Source organism: Budorcas taxicolor, chromosome 13, assembly GCF_023091745.1.
Source record: "Budorcas taxicolor isolate Tak-1 chromosome 13, Takin1.1, whole genome shotgun sequence".
Taxonomy (NCBI): Eukaryota; Metazoa; Chordata; class Mammalia; order Artiodactyla; family Bovidae; genus Budorcas; species Budorcas taxicolor.
The window spans coordinates 67,615,263-67,634,256 of record NC_068922.1 but is presented as its reverse complement, the minus strand read 5'-3'; the positions used below and the strand labels follow the sequence as shown (position 1 = coordinate 67,634,256).

The window sequence follows — 18,994 nt, the reverse complement described above, 5'->3', positions numbered from 1 at the left end:
TGAACCCCTAACCCTGGCTAAACCCCACTCTCCACCTACTTTCCACCTGCACCCAGGCAGACATACAATTCTGGAGAAAAGAAAACACAACGATGTCTACCAATTGTGCCTGAAATTCATGGTCTCAAGTGGGCCCTTAAGGTTGCCTGCTAGCCTACATTTCCCTACTTCTACCTCTTCCTTTCTTACTCAAGAGTTTGCCTCCTATCTCACTGAGGAAAATAGTAGCAGTCAGAGAAGATAGTTCCACATGCTCCCCCCACATCTTCCTACCTGTCTGCATCTCTGCCCACATACTGGGCCTTGTATTACTATGGATGAACTGCCCCTGAGCTTGTCTCTGATACCTTCCATTTGGGCAGTAATCACCAATCCCTCTACTACTAAGCTTTTGTCTCTAGCAATTCTCTCCTCGATCCTGGATGATCAGTCTCCCCGCTTTACTGTTTCATTCCTATTAGCATACAAATATGATGAAATATTTTTCATCCTTCAAACAACCCTCTCTTGACCCTACATCCCTCTAGAGCTTCCTCCCCATCTCTCTCTCTCACTTTTATAGCATAAAGCCTCAAAGGAGTTGTCTGTACTTGCCATCTCCAGTCTTCCTCCCATTCTGTCTTGAATCCTGTCCAATCAGACTCATTCTGCTCAACCAAAACCTCTTGTCATGCTCTTCATGAGGGACTTCCCTGGTGGTCCAGTGGTTATGAATCCACCTTCAATCCCTGGTTGGGGAACTAAGTTGCCACATGCAGCTACAACTAGAGAATCTGTGTACCACTAAGGAAAGATCCTGCTAGACACAACTAAGACCCAATGCAGCCAAATTAATTAATTAGAAGATCATCATGAGCTCCACAGTGCTAAATCCAATAGCTCATTTTCATGCCTCATTCCCTTTGTGTGAGAAGACATATGTACAACTGTAAAGTCTTCCTAAATGTGAGAGGTTACCACTAGCATTTAAAAAACAATATACTTTTCAAATCAATGTATGTCCACTGCTACACAGATATCTCTGTTCATCCTCTCTCTCCCTAAACCCAAATCCTCTCTCTTCACAGGCCCTGTTTGTGAAGTTTTTCAAGCCCAAGTGGTGGGAACTTCTGTGTCCCTGTCCTGGCAGCCAGCATCCAGAAGGGTCCAAGAGAGCACCCTTTTTCATCCTCTTCCAAGATACCCACAAATTTCTGTATGTGATGAAAGCAAGGACCACTGTCTGGGGCCATGTAACCCTAGAGCTTATCAATCTCTCCAATGCCTGAGGTCAGAAGTGAGGATAACCACGGTCTTACCTGCTGAGTTGTTGTAAAAATGTGAAGCAGTATTTGACTTCCCCACTGTAAACTATATGAGGAGGACAGGGATGGAGTGGGGAGAAGAGGACAGGTCAAGAGAACAGAAGAGGGGGCAGCCTTGTTATATATGTTATCAGACAAAGTGTGGGGGGAGAGAATGTTATAGGAGCTATCACAGGGCTCCATGTTAATTTCAAAAGCAACATTTGATAGGATGAAGGTCCTTTCTTATTTTTGCTGTGCTGGGTCTTTGTTGCGGCACGCAGGCTTTCTCGAGTTGTGGTGCAGGGGCTTCTCTTGTTGCACACGCAGCATGGGCTTAGCTGCCCTGAGGCATGTGGGATCTTAGTTCCCTGGCCAGGGATCAAACCCGCACCCCCTGGATTGCGAAGCAGATTCTCAACACTGGACCACCAGGGAAGTCCCTGAAGATCATTTTCAACCACTCTTATTTTCTTGATTTCATCCTGTTTCACCTTCTTGCAGTCTAGAAAGATACCTGCTCCATGGCTAAGCCCTCAGGCCTCCCTGTGATTCAGGGGCCAACCAGGAGAGGCCTCTGTAGTGGGGGCAGGGACGGGGAAGCCTTCCCTGCCATCTATCCCAGGCATCACCTCTTTGTGAATTCAAATCCTTATAGGTCAAGCAAGTTCATAGCAATGACCACAGTCACACCGAGCAGGTGTTATTAAAAGGCATTTAATTCATCTTAATTAAAAACTCTTTAACAGCGAATTCTGTCACAGGCCTTGGCAATTGGAAGCGACTCCAGGGGCACGCCCCTTTGCAATGCGGTTGAGCCAGGGTCTCGAATGGCCCACCACTGCCACATGTGGCAAGGAGCTTGCCTGGAAGTTACTTCAATACAATATCAAAGATCTGCGAGGATTCTTTTTTAAAAAAGGTTTTAAATATATTAGACTCTCTTGATTGCCATTTTTACACAAAGCTGCTGATACAGTATACAGAGATTTAACTTTTTTTTCACATAAAATACATTTTTCTTAAGTGTTCTCTGTACATCAGTGGCTTCTGGTCTGGTGAATTATTGCGGGGGTGGGCTGGGGATCTGCAGACTTTTCCTGGGTGCGCAGAGCCAGGCCCCGCACCTTGGCACTCACAGTGCCCATGGGAAGCAGGCCCTCTGACCAACTGGCCAACAAGAGACTCTTGTCGAGGAGTGCCTCTAGCAAAGGCAGTCACTTCTGCAGAGTCACCCACTGGCCACATGACCCTTGGCTCTTAGGTGCCCTGGGGGAGGGGAGGCTGTCCCCAGGTCACAATAGCAAGAGTTAAATAGAGTCCTTCTAGGCATCCTGTAAGAAGTGCGCTTCTGGAAAGCATCCCAGTATTCTGCTCTGGAAAAGCAAGTGGGAGAGAGAACTCCAGATCAAAAGGTATCTGACACCAATAACCAAAATGGGTCTCATGTTATGACAAGGCCAGCCAACTGGTGGGTAGTTCAGGGGACACACCCTTGTTAACTTTTCTAAGCCTGCTGAGATTGAAACAGTACAGAGCAGTTTCATCAACGCTGCATAATCTGATGGAGAATTACATCCTGAAGTCTTCAAAAGACCTAGGCTTAGGGTTCATTCAACTTCCTGGAGCTACTAGACAGCAGCTCAGTCTCTGGTGGGAGTCACCAATTTTCAGGGTGGGAGCAAGGGCTGGAGCTCACATGGAGCTATGTGGCACATGCTTTACAAATAGCCTCCTTTAATCTGCCAGGAACTGCCACCAGACCTGGGTCTAACCAGGAGCTGGGCATCTGGTCAATCTTGCCAGCTTTCTCTGTGGTCCTTGCTCCATATCTGCCAGGAACAGAGGCAGATTTATGAGGAAAGGCCTCAATGTTAAAGAAGCTCCTTTTCCTCCCACTATCCACTGGTGGGGCAGGAGGATTAGGTAATAAACGAGCAAGAGACAACGAGCTGAAGAACCTGAGATGCATTTGGCGGCAAATTCCAGGCTCCTTGTTTTTCCAGACACTGACTTAAAACTGCTGTTAGACAGTGCCCAAAAGATGCTGGCTGGAAGGCAGCTATCCTTGAAAGTTCCAGATAGACTTCAGATGGCATCTGCCTGGAACCCAAGACCCAGCATCTCCACCATTTAGCGGCAAATGTTATCCAAGGGCAGCCAGGTCAGCAACCTCCAAACTAAAGGAATCCAGTCCAGGGATTCTCAAGAGCAGAAAAGCAAAGGGTTATGGACCAGGACACAGCTTTTCTGTCTCTGAATCAAATGGGGGTTGCTGGTCCTCCAAGGATGAGAACTGTAAACAGCAGTGTCCTCACTCCACCTCATTCCTCCTTTATCCCCAGAGCCTAACACAGTGCCTGGTGAGCCTCACCTACTCAATAAACTAGAGTGAATAACTCAATGACCTTGGCCCCAGCTTGTCCCTCGACACCGAGGAGATCCACAGGGAAAGTTCCCCTGGGACTTGATGGGAATGGTTTATCTCTGACTGAAAACATGCGCTAACGCCCAAGAGCCTGCAGTTGGCTCCTGTCAGGCAATCAGCTGGGATTCCCAGCCTTCTGGGTGGGAGACAGTGGCCCAGGAGCAGGAAGCAAGGGAGGAAGGAGAAAATAGCCAGAAGAACTCAGAGGGGGCAATAAATGCCTTCAGTCTCTGGCCTCTGAGCAAACAGATCCGAAAACCTGCACGGCTCTCTCCCAGAAGCGTGTGGCTTTCCTCGGGACCTCCCAGCTCACAGCTCAAGAGGAATTCCAGTGTCAGTCTCATCTGAACATGTTTTTAAAGCCTAAAGGTATGTGTGTTTTGGATCATCCCTGCCCTGACCCAGTCATAGGATGAGATGATAAGAGCCAGCCGCAGACCCCAGAGATGTGGCAGGCATCACGCACACCTGTCTGCAGTCACCTGACCTGACTTTCCACTCTACATTGGATCCACCCTGAAATTGGGGTGGGAAGTCTGATGCTGTGACTCTCCCTGCATCCAGGAGCCACCAGGGGCGAAGTGACTCCTGAGGCCCCTGCTCTCCGGTCCAGCTGCCCTGCACCTGGTGAAGCATCAGCCAGAGCCCTTGGGATCCAGCTCTGCCTCTGGGCTACAAGAGCCCTGGGGGCCACAGTGGAGCACTGGGACAGAGAGCAGACCCCCTTACTAGCATTGTGGCACAAGGGGCCCCCGCCAGCCCCAACCTCTGGCCCAGATGTCTCGCAGGGAGAATTTCTCATAGGTTCAAAAAGAAAAGGGTTAAAGGGAACCCAGATTTGTCCCCCAAATTTCCGAATCTGGACCTCAGGGGCCTCCTTCAGAGCTCTAAAGAGGTAGTTTTAGGACAAGTAAAAGGCGCACAGAGCAGGAAACAGACCTGCAGCTAGTTAGTTACACCAGTAGGTTTTGGCCAAGCCCGTGGACAGCGTCCAACTCGTGGGCAACAATTTCAAAGGGCTCATGAGAGGATGCAGTGGGGAGGAGGCAGACAGCCTGTCCCTCGTAGTCTTCCCTCCCCAGCATCAGAAAGATTGGGGGCCATGAAACTGTAAAGCTGGCGCAAGACCCAACTCCAGCACCACCACTTGAATGCAGTGCGTGATGCTGGAACACAGATGGGCACCTCAGATCTGCAGGCTTGGGCCGGAGCAGGATAGCAGCCCCTGGGCCAGACAGGAGCTCACAAGAGCCAACCTGCAAACCCACATCACCGGGCATCCCTAAAAGAGCAAAGCTGGGCCGGGAGTCCTGAACATTCACTCTGGGAGAGGTGGGGGCCACAGCAGCCCCTCAGTGCTCAGTCTGATAGTTCAGTCTGAGGAGGACTGGGTAAGACAGGCTGGACTGAAACCATCTGACCAGTCACAAAGCTTGGCCAGGGCACTGGGCTCTGTCATGCTGAACAGAGATGTCTGCAAAAATTAAAAACATGAACTCACCTCTCTCCCTGGAAAAGCCCTTCCAACTGAAGCTTCTCCCTTAGCTTCCCTTTTTTTCAATACCAGTCAGTACAACCTAGTGATCATGACACTGTCTGTGAAAGAAAGCTAATTCAGCGATCCCCCTCTGCAACCTGGAGTTTTACAGTCTAAAAGAATTATTTTATCCAACACACTTTTGAAAATGCTACCTTTGTTCCCTCTCCTCGTCACATTTTGAAGCTTCCATCCAAGAGCAAAATAGATTTGGATTACTCCAGGCGCAGAATTACCTGGTGTTCCACCTTGGCCCCTGGGTGCACACACAGCTGGCTCTGGGCATGGGCAAGGCTGTGGGGGGCAGGTCTACACCCACCTCATCCACCCACTGTGGGTGCATCAGAGTGAAAGTGTTGGTCGCTCAGTTGTGTCTGACTTTTTGCAACCCCATGAACTGCAGCCCACCAGGCTCCTCTGTCCATGGAATTCTCCAGGCAAGAATACTGGAGTGGGTTGCCATTCCCTTCTCCGGGGAATCTTTTGAACCCTGGGATCGAACCCCATCTCCTGCATTGCAGGCAGATTCTTTACCATAGCTCCCTCTAAACACAGAAGACCTCCTGCTCCCACCAGATGGAGATGACAATACCAAGTTGTTGTAGGACTCCAGGCAAGATGACAGGTCTCAGGTTAGCACGCTCCCTCCCCTGCTAAAGCCACATTGGCAGTGGTGACAAAACTCTGAATCTTAACCTCAGTCCTCTTAGGAAGAGCTCACAAATTTTCAGTCCCACCTGCTTCCCATGAGCCCAGCTGTGTCATCCCTACACATCTTGACTGAGTGTGAGAGTGTGTGTATGTGTGTTGATATGTGACGTGTGAGTACTGGTCCAGAGAAGCCTTGACCAACAACAGAACTAGAATCCCAACTCGCCCTTCCAAAATCTGACAGCAGGATGAGACAGGAAGCCACGAGGGGCCTTGTTTTTTGATGGCAGACAATGCGGCAAGAAGCAGAACCATGGGAAGCGGTGATGCTATGGGCAGCTGGCTGAGAGGTGGGTTCTGAGCTCCTCTGGAACGCAGAGCCCACCTCCCCCTTCCCGCCCCAGCTGCCCGCCCCCAGCCAGGGCTGCTGGGCTGGCCTGGATTCCAGGGTCCCTCTCCCCACGCATCTCTCTCCTCCATCCCACAGAGACTAGGAGATGCGGCAGCAGCCATGGACCTTCTCCTCCATCTCCTCTATGGGGGCCTTGAACTTCAGGAGTGGGGGGTCTCCACTGGTGACCGTGTAATACACCGAGGTCCCGTTGCTGCTGTACGGAGAAGTTCTGCCTCCGATCAACGGGGCCTTGCCTTCGCTGCCGCCCTCGCCCGTCCTGGACATGCCGCTGCCCAGGTGGGTGCTCAGGAAGGGGTGGCTGAGCAGCTTGGCTGCAGCCCGCTGCCTCTTCAGCTCCAGAAGCGTCTGGGGGCTCTGTTCCTTGTAGCCACTCCAGGACGGGGTGGCATCGGCCACGCCAGGGTTGCCATAGGCCATGCTGTAGTCGGGCACCTCGTGCACTTTCCAGACGTCCCCGTTGGACAGCGCATACTGGTAGGTGCTGACCGGAGCCCGGAGGCCATTCTCAACAGGCACGTCCATGTCACTGCGTGGGATCTTGGTGGGAAACTCGGAGAGCAGCACAGGCTTCTCCAGCCTGGGGTTCTAAGGGCGAGAAGGACATCATCATCAGCCGGCTGGGGGATCTGAACCCCAACCCTGCTTGCGCCTCTACTGAGGGCATGATTGCTTGAACCCATCCTCTTCCATTTTCCCTACCTGGGTAATAAGACCTCCGTTTTCCTTTGGGGAATCTCACCAGTTGTGGGTTTTGACAGACCCAACTGACTCCAATCTTTGCTCCGGGAGATAAACCATGACCCCAGGAGCTGGCCAATCAATAAACTCACTATTGGAATTGGTTCAGGAATGGGTTCAGAAATTGGTTCCATGAAACTCAACCCTGGGACTTACTGCTAGAAAAACTGGGGAAGAGCAGCTCTGTTTCTGTAGGAACTGCAGGGGTGAGAATCATAAACTGGGGAGACAGTGCGTTAAAAGGTCTGCTTGGCTGTGAAACCATTAAGGAAGAGAGAGCGTGAGGCAGAGACACTGCACCCTCGTAATACCTTTTTTTAAGATTTTTTTATGTGGACCATTTTGAAAGTCTCTACTGCATTTATTACAACATTGCTTCTGTTTCTATGTTTTAGAGTTTTGGCCTTGAGGCATGCGGGATCTTATCTTCCTGACCAGGGATTTAACCCAGACCCCCTGCACTGGAAGGTGAAGGCTGAACCACTGGACTGCCAGGGAAGTCCCCTGATGATATGTTCTGAGCCCCCGCATCCAGTTGGCCCAGACTTTCCAGTTAACCAAGCCAGTGCATTCTTTTTGTGTCTGTAAGTCCATCTTAGTTGGGCTTTTTGGTCACTGAGAATCCTCTCCCTATATTCCTGGGATGGCTCTTCTCCAAATGGGAGAGGTTCTTACTCGGAGATCTTTTACACCCAGAAATCCCTGGGTAACAAGAGCTTTAAAAGGAGCTGCTACCTAGAAACTCTAAGGAAAAGGTGGATACATTGACAGTAACAAAAATATAAAGCATACCAAAAATCACTATAAACAAGGTCAAAAGACACACAAAAAACTTTTTTTTGGCCACAGGACAGCACATGGGATCTTAGTTCCCAGTCCCTGCCCCCTGCAGTGTAAGCACAGAGTCTAAAACACGGGACCACAGGGAAGTTCCCCCACTTACTTTTCTGTAAACCTAAAACTACTCAAAAAAATAAAGCCTATTTGTTAATAAATAAATAAATGAACAAATACAATGCCTGAGTCCGAAGCCTGGAGACTGATTTAATTAACTGAGATAATAGTCCGGACATCAAGTTTTTTAAAAACAAAAACAAAACACCTCCCCAAGGTGATCTTCTTGTACAATTTAGATCGTGAACCACTGGTTGAGGAGACAGGGTTGTCTTATCACGGCTGTGCCTGCTACCAGGGAGTCAGCTCTGCCAAAAGTGGGTACCACAGCCAGCCCTGGGGGCTATCAGTGCAGAGTCCTGTCAGAAATCTGACTTGGGAGTCAGGGTGAGCAAACACACCCTTAGATCAGTGGTTCTCAAATTCTTGCATGCATCTGAATCCTCTGGAGGGCTGGTTAAAACACAGAGTGCTGAGTCCCAGCCCCAGGGTTTATGATTCAGTCTATCGCGTGTGGGGCCTGAGAACCTGCATTTCTCTTTTAATTGGAGGATAATTGCTTTACTATGTTGCGTTGGTTTCTGCCAGACATCAACATGAATCAGCCATACGTATGCATATAGCCCCACCCCCTTGAAATTCCCTCCCACCCTACCCCCCATCCTACCCCTCTAGATTATCACAGAGCACCAGGTTGAGCTGGGCTTCCCTGGTGACTCAGACAGTAAAGAATCTGCCTGCAATGCGGGAGACCTGGGTTCAAACCTTGTGTTGGGAAGATCCCCTAGAGGAGGGCATGGCAACCCACTCCAGTATTCTTGCCTGAAGAATCCCCACGGACAGAGGAGCCTGGAGGGCTGTACAGTTCATGGGGTCCCAAAGAGTTGAACACGACTGAAGTGACTAAGCACACACTCATATCTGTGGGGTAGAAGGGCTGCCTGGAAAAGGGAATGTAGGAGCTTTCTGGGGTGACAGAAATGCGTGTACGCATTGGAAAGAGGTCATTGACAAATTCGTTTAAGATTTCTGTAGGTTATACAAGTTACACCTCAATCACAAAGAAAAGAGAATTAAAGCATATCGGGGAAGCATCTGAAATGTGATTTGATTTCAACCTACAGCTCTTCTTTCCTAACCCCCAAGCTTAGGTGGGCAGGGGCAGAACAAAAGCTCCGAGTGTGCGGGCTCCATCCCAATCGGCGTTTCAGTGGGGATTCTCTCTTTTTAAAAAAACACTTGGAATCGAATCTTTTTTCTTTTTAACATTTATTTGGCTGCGCTGGGTCTTTAGCTGTGGTTTATCCCCTGATCAGGGATCAAACCCAGGTCCCTTGCACTGGGAGCGAGGAGTCTTAGCCCTTGGACCACCAGGGAAGTCCCTCTTTTTGTTTTTACTCTTTTTATTTTATATTGGAGTACAGTTGATTAACAATATTGTGACAGTTTCAGGCGGGTGGCAAAGGAACTCAGCTGGACATATACATGGATCTATTCTCCCCCAAACTCCTCTCACAGAGGAGATTCTTTAGAGCAGATGCCTTCACTCCTGCTGGCAAGACAAGCCCTCACATGACCTCCTTGTTCACGCAGGGAAGCAGGGTCCCACTGAGACATTTTGCATCCCTCCAAGCAACAGGAACTAGAAATGTTTTCAGCTGCTCTTTGTGTGATGGTAGAACCACAAAGGTACACCACTGCTGGTATGGTCAGCCCCTTCCTTCTTGTGCCCAGTAGTTCTGCTTTGGCCCCAAACTTGCATATTCCACTCAGCAAGACTGCAGCCAGGCATGGGCCTGAATGCATCGGTACTGAGTCAAATAGTGTCCCCCCGAAACTCACATCCACCCCACATCTCTGAGTGTGACCCTGTTTGGAAGTAGGGTCTTCACACGTGTAATCAGTTACATTAAGATGAGGTCACACTGGACGAGGGTGGGCCCTAATCCAATGACTGGTGTCTTTCTAAGAGAAAATAGAGACAGACCCATACACAATGAAGGCCACGTGGAGACAGAGGCAGAGATTGGAGGCACGCTAGCAAAAAGCCAAGGAATGCCCAAGATGTCAGAAGCTAGGAGACAGGCATGGAACAGAGTCCCCTTCCGACATCCAGAAGGAACCAAGCCTGTAGACAACTTGAGTTTTAGACTTCTGGCTTCCAGAACTGGGAGAAAAGACATTTCTCTCGCTTCAAGCCACCTAGTTTGCGGTAATTCATTACAACAGTTCTCAGAAAACAATACAGCATCTTAGGAAAGCGGTTTAATGCCCAGACCATTATCTACTCCTAGAGCCAGCTTCTTAGATGCTCTGCCACCCCCTATATTTTTCAAAAATTTTCTTCCAACCCGATATCTCAACACAATTCTCAACATCTTGTTAGGTTTCCCCTAAAAAAGTTTTAGCATCCTTCTCTCCCAGAGTGGCTGCCCTACTGAACCTTCTCCTCTGGGAAGCCAGAAGAAAATCTCTCTTCTGCTGGAGCTCAAGCAGGCACATGGTGATCACTCACTCCCTGGCACTTATGAGCCCCTACTGTGTGCCAATCACCCAGCTCTGACGTGAACACGTCCTACACTTGCCTCAGTAACCATGGTAGGCACCCCCGTCAGACAGGATCCAGCTGGTTTAAGGGCGATGGCCAGCTGACCTCCCTCCGAAGGCTCTGAGATAAAGAAGCAACGCCAGGCTGGGGCTCCAGCCGTTCCCCTCCCACGGCAGTGCTCACTGGGGCTGGGTGGGAGGCAAGCTCTCACCGGGTCCTTATTCTCTTGGTCTGTCCTGGTCTCCCTGATGTCCCCGTTGTAGGTGGAGTTCCGCTGATCCTCGGATGCACTCCGCTGCTGCCAGAGTATAGCCTCTCCCTCATACTCCTTCCTGTACAGGTTGGTCCTGTCGGACAGGCTGGCTCGACGTACCACCTTCCTAAGGGGAGAGGGGGGTACTGGGAGGCTGCTTCCAGGCTCCATGGGCAGGAGCATCCTTGGGCGCCCTGGCTGTCCCGCCCCCAACTCACCCTCGGCTGCCTGCGCTGGACGTCCTCCTGCTCAAAGATGACTTATGCCTCAGCTGCGACTTCATGATCACGTCATGCTTGTGTTTCAGCTCCAACAGCAGGACTTTGAACTCCTCCTCTTCACACAGGTCTGAAAGGGTGGAGGAGTCCATGGTAGGGGGCAGAGAAGGGGCTGGTGATCCCCGAGGGCCCCCAAGACCCACTGAAAATTCACATCTTCTGGGGTGTGGGTGGAGGGAAGAAAGCAGTGCCAGCCTTATTTCCTGGGCTACAACCCAATCCTTAAAGGAGTGTAAGAAGAGGAAACCCCAGGTCCCATGCACAGTCCCAATTCACAGATATGACTGAAGGATTCATACACCTTTGATCCCTTCCAAGAGGAGTCATCAATTCTCCACTGATAGAAAATATATCAAGAGAAACCAGAAGGTACCCCACAGAGCCCAAGCAAGACATTATAAAAAGAGCCTGAAATCATATATCCCCACCCACTCAATCCCTCTCATCCTTTAGTTCATCTGTCTACCTATTCGCTGAACCAGTCATCCATAGGTTCATCCTCTGCCCACCCATCCTCTTACTCATTCATCCATACATTCACCCACTTATCCATCCATTAATCTACCACCCATTAATTTATTCATCAAACTATCCATCTACCATCTATCCAACCATATATTCAACCATTTATCCTCCACTCATCAAAAAAATCAATGAGTGCAGGCATGGTCCTTCTGAACTTACCAATTGGCATCTCATCCATGGACGTCCTAGCACTGAGACTGGCCCCATGGGACACCAACAGCTCTGCCATCTGCATCTGAAACACAGGAAGAAGCCCAGGTTCCCCCCTGCCCATAGCTGAGAAAGCCTAGCAGTCGGAGAGAGTGAGAGTTCAAAGCTTCTTAGGATGTGATCCAAAGAATGGTAGGGCAAAGCTGACTCCCAGGGAAGGCTCTGCTCCCTAAAGCCGGGAACTCCGGCAAATGCAATGGGCTTGACACCTCCTCCAGCATGACTCAGCCATACCGAGGGACAGAAGGAGTCAGCTATAACTCCAGAGCTGTAAAGTGTTTAAAGAGGAATGGCGAAAGCTACAGAGATTTCTATCTGGGAAACAAGTGGAAAAACTCAAGACAGAAATGTGGGAAATTTTCTAATTTGGCAAATTGGATGTCATCTTGTTAGGACACAACTTGACAATCCTTTTTGTAAACTCCGTAGGTCTTTTCACATCCTACACGCTAGCTGTAGTCAACACCCTAAATGGGTCGGGTGTTCTTCTGAACCAACTCCCAGCCCAAAGGTCAGCAGGTTGGCCATAAGCTGGCCTCTCTTACAGCACTGTGGGTGACAACTACCTGTCCCCAGAAGGCAGCCGCGTGCAGGGGCTCCCAGCCATCCCAGTCCTTCACATCCACGCGTACACCATGGTCCAGGAGGAGCTCGGCTGCCCGCAGGTATCCGTTGGCTCCAGCTATGTGCAGCTGAAGGAGAGGAAAGGGGTCAGCACTCCCCACGGGGGCTGGTCCCTCATTTGGAAGCAGGATAGCCCATTCCCCGGCCCAAGGCCCAGATCATACTTGGGGCCGTAGAATGGAATAGAAGGAGGTGAAGATACCAGCCACGTGACAGAGCACTAGTAAGTCTGCAGTATGGAACCAGAAGGTAAGGGAGAAGGGACTTCTTTTCTGTCTTCAAGCCCCTGTCGTTAAGGCATCAGCATTTATTGAGTGCTTACTATGCACTGAGCCCTGTAGATGGGGTCTCAGAGGTCCAACAGAACACAGCCCTAATGGCCAGATGCCGCGTCATCCAGGGGTCAGGTTGCTATAATTTTCTGGCAAACAGAGGTTTTGGGTTTTTTTCTTTTTTTTAATTTTCAGAAAGAAAAAAAAAAAAAAACAGGGTATGATCTGGAACAGGCACACATGAAAACTGGTATCACTATCTGATTTATAAATGTTTGATGCTTGCCAACTATTAAGAATGACACACAGCCAGCCAGACATTAAAAACTGTAGGGCCACGTACATAGCTGGGAATAAAAAGTTATGACTGGGAGAGTGATATTGGTGGGTTTTTTGATTTTTTGTTTTACTAAAGTATAGTTGATTTACAATGTTTCAGGTATATAGCAAAGCAATTCAGTTATTCATCTGCATATATTTTTTCCCAGATTTCCTTTCCCATTACAGAGGATTACAACTATAATTACATTGAATATAGTTCTCTGTGCTACACAGTAGGACCTTGTTATTTATTATATAAATAGAAGTGATCATGTTAATAATAATAATGAGTTAATCACCAGAATCTATTGAGTTTACAGGCTCTGTGCTGAGCAGCTACATGCAGAATCTCATTTAGTCCTCCCAACAGCCCCCTGGGGAAGGTACGCCTCCCTGCTTCACTGGGAAGAACTGAGACCTAGTGTGTGCCCAGCCATGTGAGTGAAGCCGCTCTGAGGCCAGCCCAAGAGGAGCAGACCCCTGTGTCTACAGGGCTGAGCCACAGACCCAACGGAGCCCCATCCAGGGTGGGCAGTGTCCTGGCACAGCCTGGCCATAACTTCGTCCAGTCTTCATGCAGCGTTCAATCCAACTACCTGACTCAATTCTTGAGTGCTGGGCTGACCAGGGACCCCTTCCTTAGAAAAGAGCACGAGGCACAAAAACCTAAAAAAGAGAACTACTTCCACTGCTGGATATATATCCAAAGAAAATGAAAACACTAATTGGAAAAGATACAGGCACCCCAATGTTCATAGCAGCGTCATTTACAATTGTCAAGATATGGAAGCAACCTGAGTGTCTGTCAACAGATGAATGGATAAAGAAGGTGTGGTATACACAGACAATGGAAAACTACTCAGCCATATAAAAGGATGACATAATGGCATTTGCAGCAATATACGTGGACCAAGAGGGCCTTACGTTTCATGAAAGAAGACAAAGACAAATACTCTATGTTATCACATATGTGAATTTAAAAAATAAACGAATGTATGTAACACAACAGAAACAGACTCACTAACAGACAGAGGGAAGAGGGAGGGGAAAGATAGGGGTAGAGGACTGAGAGACACAAACTACTATGCATAAAACAAATAAGCAAAGTATATTGTACAGCACAAGGAAATATAGACATTATCTTGTAATAATTTTTAATGGAGTATAATCTATAAAAAATATTGAATCACTGTGTTATATACCTGAAACTAGTATATTATAAAGCAACTATATGTCACTGAAATAAACAAATAATCAATTTTAGAAGTTTTATTTTAAAAAAAAAGAAAGGGGGATGAGACAGAGGGTGGGACTCAGGAACGGGGTGGGAGAAGTCCAGTGATCACATCTGGGCTACCAGGTCAGGCCTGAGGGGCAGTGAGGGAACTTGGTACTGCTGAGCCCTACCTGAAAAGCTGAAGATTCTGAGACCCTGAGTGCTCACAATCACATGGACCCCAAGCCTAGAACAGGATGGGCCAGCCATGGGCAAGGTTGAGGGGGGCTTCCAAGACCATGTTCTAGTTCTCAGTTTAGAGGCTGCAGAAGCAGACTTCCCCAATACTGAGCTGTATCATGCTATGAAGGCCTATGAAGAAAGATCAAGAAGGTTTCACTGACATTTGAATTGAAACAGTGAGTGAAGCTAATGAGGCAGACAGAGAGAGAGAAGATTCCATCATTCTCTATCTCTAATGTCTAGTAAAGCATGTGGCACAGAGGATGTGTATGTTGACAGGATGGATGGGTGAACCGATGGATGGATGGGTGGACCAATGAATGGATGGGCGGACCAATGGATGGATGGGTGAACCAATGGATGGATGGGCGGACCAATGAATGGATGGATGAACCAAAGAATGGATGGGTGGACCAACGGATGGATGGGTGGACCAGTGGATGGATGGGTGAACCAATGGATGGATGGGTGGACCAATGGATGGATGGGTGAACCGATGGATGGATGGGGTGGACCAATGGATGGATGGGAGGACCAATGGATGGATGTGTGAACCAAAGATGGATGGGTGAACCACAGGATGGGTCCCTGGGGTGTCTGGGCTCTGAAGTCAGGGAACTAGAAGAGAGGCTGTTGCAGCAACATCAGGGACAGACAATGAAACAAGGCACTGAGCTGGGAGAGGGTACACTGAGGCAGGAGAATGAACAGTGCAAAGCAAAATGGCCTGGATGAGTGGATGAATGTGGCACTCATCTTGAAGCAGGAGACATCATGGGAGGAGGTGGAAATAATGAACTCAGAATGGACACCTGCAGCGTGAGGTAAAGGAGAAGCTTGGAGACAAAGAGGTGAACAGCAGAGCCAAGCCTCCCCAACCCACAGCTCCCAACTCCCAGCCCCAGCTTCTCAAAGCAGCTGATCCCTGCTCTGCTAACTCTCCACATTCCAGAGGGAACCCTGTCCCCAAAAGGGGGAGGAAGCCCAAGGCTACAGACAGACCCCCGCTGTGTAGACTTGACCTCCGCGTTCAGCTCCAGCCGGTCTGAGTTCTGGTCCTAACCCCCCAGCCCAACATAGCCTGGCCCCTCTCCTCACCAGTGTGGCCCCCTGGGCATCTACCCAGTCAAGGTCCTGGCCAGCTGCGATCATACAGTGAATGTCCGAAATCATCTGCTGCTCAGGAGCTGCCCGCATCTCGTTGATTTTCTCCTGGGTGATGCCTGCAGTGGGCGGGGGGGGACTGAGTCAGCACTCCCAGGCAGAGAACCCATGGGGGAGGGGAGGGAGGGCAGAGGTGGGGAGGTATGACTCCTCTTTCCTAGGGTCTGCCAATCAAGGGGGTAAACAGATGTGCTCAGAGATCATTTCTTCCAGGCCCAGTGAAAACGAACACCACATATTGGGCCACGAACAAGAACCTGGAACCCAGTTGGCACTGTATTAATATCAATGACTGTTACATACACAGCTCTTCTACCTGGCAGTCCCGACCACCCACCTACCCACCTCCAGCTGCTCAAATTCCTGGCTCTGTCTCATCCTTTAGGTCCAGCCTGGATCACTTCCTCAGCTGGCCTCCCCTGCCCACTCTATCTGACCAGGTCTCTGTTCATTTCTTCCACTTCATCCACAGCTGTGTTTGCAGCACCAGGCACGCTCAGTGAATCTCTATTACAGCCACAACTGAATTACTGAATATATCACTTCTGAATGGAGAGCTGAATAAATTGAGGTGGAGGGACTCAGAAACACATTTTCAAGCCTGACTCTCTAGCTAAAATTTAAGTGTTACTGGCAGCTACTAAGGAGAGAGTGATTTGCTCTGAAAAAAAGGTCAATGAGAGCAAGCATTCTTGGATAAAACTCAGGGGAGGTCTGTAAACTTGAAGGGAGAAAAAGAATGATCTATTTTCACTAATTTTTTACTTGTCTAATTTTTATTTGTTAGTTTCTTTTTGGCTGTGCTGTGTCTTTGTTGCTGGGTGCGGGCTTTCTCTAGTTGTGGCGAGTGGGATCTACTCTCTAGTTTTGGTGTCTAAACTTCTCAATGTGATGACTTCTTGTGTTGGGGAGCAGGGGCTCTGGTGCACACAGGCTTTAGTTGTTCAGAGGCATGTGGAATCCTCCTGGACCAGGGATCAAATCCACGTCCTCTGCCTGCCAATGCATACTTAGATTCTTATACACTGGACCACCAGAAGTCTTACTTTCACTAACTTCAATGAGATATAGCATTTCCTTCTAGTCTAAATTCATAGTAGAACTGGCAGTGCCCATGACTTTGTCACCAACAGAAACTATAGGTATTTTCACACCATGTTATCTTATTGTTTCGTGAATCAATGAAGTTTCTATATTATACATTTAAAAGTATTTGAGGAGCCCTACTTTAATAGCAGTGGTTTCCTTTATAATCCTATGGCTTTGATAAATGCATTTAAAAATACAGAAGGGGTGGGTCCATAGATTCACCAGACAGGCACAAAAATTATTAGGAAGTTCTACAGAAAGTGGACAGGGAAAGCTCCAGCGCCAGGGAATGGGCAGGCCAAAAGGGAGGTTCCTCCAGCCATCTGGGCAGAAACACATGGGCAGAGATGAGGGGAGGACCTCAGACTGCAGTCCAGGGTCTGGATTTGAGATATATTTCTAAAGAGGAGGCCTTTCAGGAGCATGTACTGGGGTGGCGGGGGCGGGCTGCATTTGTTTCCTCTCTGAAGCTCATTTGTGAGCTGAGAACAGCCCACATCTTGTTTATCTGGGGTCCCTGGCAGCCCAAGTGGTGCCTGGCACAGAGCAGGCAGCCGTGAATGTTCTTGACTTTGTATTTTCCCAAATGGGAATATATCTTTATTGTGGATGTTTTGAATTGAACTGTCACAGCTGCTGAAGAGACGGGGCCAGCTGAGGCTGCCCATGCATGTGGGTGACACAGAAGACAGCCACGCCCCTCCTTGTGCACAGCTCGTTTTCCAAGGCTTGTTCTGTGTTCGCATCTTGTCTGTCACGTGGGTAACAACCTTCGTGGGGTCCCATCCCAGGTCCTGAGCACTAAGCGATGGGCATGCCTCTAGGTAACTTGTTCACCTGCGCTGATCTGAGAGATGCTCGCCACAGCCCCACACCCAGCCCACTGCACAGCCAGCGGCCCTGCCCTTACCCTGGTACGCCATGCACGTCTCGATGACATCCAGGGTGGGCTCATCCTCACAGAGGTCATAGGGCATGTTCCCATCGGAGTTGACAGCGAGCAAGTCGGCTCCACTGCAGAGAGAGGACCAGGGTGAGGGCCAGGAACGTGCAGAGGGTTGGTCTGACTGCCTCTACTGTCCAGCCTCTCACCCACACCCCACTGTGCACCCCAACACCCACAACCCAACCACGGTGCAGCCCAGCAAGGACTGCATGCCCAGGATCTCAGGAGAGCTGTGCCACTTTCCCCAGCTTCCTCCTCTGTTGAACCAGCAGGTGGGCACTTGAGGATAGATGTCAAATAAGAAAAGACAAAATTAATGGTGGTAGCACCACTTCCCAAGCATTTGCTAAGAGCCAGGCTTGATCTAAGCCCTTTACATCATCTGATATAATCCTCATAATAGTTTTCTTGGTTCAGTATTATTGGCCCCATCTCACTCAAGGGAAAACAAGATTCAGACAGGGTCAGTTACTTGTCTGAGGTCACACAGCTAGGATGTGAGAGGTTCAAGATGGAAACCTGGCTTTTTCATGGGCCAGCTCTTTTTACTTTTCCCTGTCCTATTTCAATATTAGATCAAGTGCAGAAACACCCAAGGATACCCCCAATTCCTCCTCTAAGTCCCTTCTCCAAAGGCAAACCAGGATGGGGCAGGAGAGAGCCTTGGGACCCCGTGGGAGAATTCCCCTTTGGGGCCAGTGGCTTCAAAATGCATGGTCCTGGGCTGCCCTGTGGCACAATCACTCAGACGCCACTGAAATAAAATGCAGCTTCCTGGGCTTCACTCTAGACCTCCTGAAACAGAGTCTCTCAAGAGGATGAGGCAGGGTTGAGGATTACACATTTTAAACCCATGATTCTGGTACAGATTGGCGCTGGGGATTGGTACCATGTTGGTATCCTCTCCCTTTTCCTCTCGCATCACCTCTGATTGGATGGTGGCCATCTGATGCCCCTGCAGACTTAGCCACACCCAGGTGTTCATCAGAGGTGTGGGCACGGGCCACCTGCCAGTCCTCTGGCCTAACAGCCCTCCCCTGGGACCTCTCTGAGCTCCTGTGTGCTCTTGGGTAAGCTAATCCACCTCTCTGAGCCAGGAAAGCATCTCTATCACCCAAGCAGCCACCCAATGGACCCTGGCTGCTCTGCTGAGACCTCTGCCAAAGGCCACTTGCCCTTGGCTGCTATACCTGAATCCCTGTGCTCAGGTGCTGGGTCCTGGGACTCCAGCCACCATTGATCTCGCTTTGTCTCAGTTCTGGGACTGAAATCGCCTAATTTCCTGCTGAGTTTCTCAGGACTTTCACGTCCCTGAGTGTTCAGTGCCCAGCACAGGGCTTGGCCCAGCTCAAATGCCCA

The 18,994-nt window shown here is 49.4% G+C and overlaps 1 protein-coding gene across 1 annotated transcript in view; it reads right to left on the bottom strand.

Annotated features, from left to right (window-relative positions):
* Window positions 1-5,128: 5,128 nt before the first annotated feature.
* The window catches only part of PPP1R16B (protein phosphatase 1 regulatory subunit 16B), a 106,805-nt gene continuing 92,939 nt past the window's right edge, over window positions 5,129-18,994 (bottom strand). The window contains exons 5-11 of the mRNA XM_052650949.1: window positions 17,600-17,703; window positions 15,535-15,659; window positions 12,327-12,452; window positions 11,710-11,785; window positions 10,966-11,095; window positions 10,706-10,874; window positions 5,129-6,899 (exon numbers count right to left, since the gene is read on the bottom strand). Of these exons, the coding sequence (XP_052506909.1) occupies window positions 6,390-6,899; window positions 10,706-10,874; window positions 10,966-11,095; window positions 11,710-11,785; window positions 12,327-12,452; window positions 15,535-15,659; window positions 17,600-17,703 (1,240 nt within the window). The 3' untranslated portion in view covers window positions 5,129-6,389. The remainder of the gene's footprint in view (window positions 6,900-10,705; window positions 10,875-10,965; window positions 11,096-11,709; window positions 11,786-12,326; window positions 12,453-15,534; window positions 15,660-17,599; window positions 17,704-18,994) is intronic.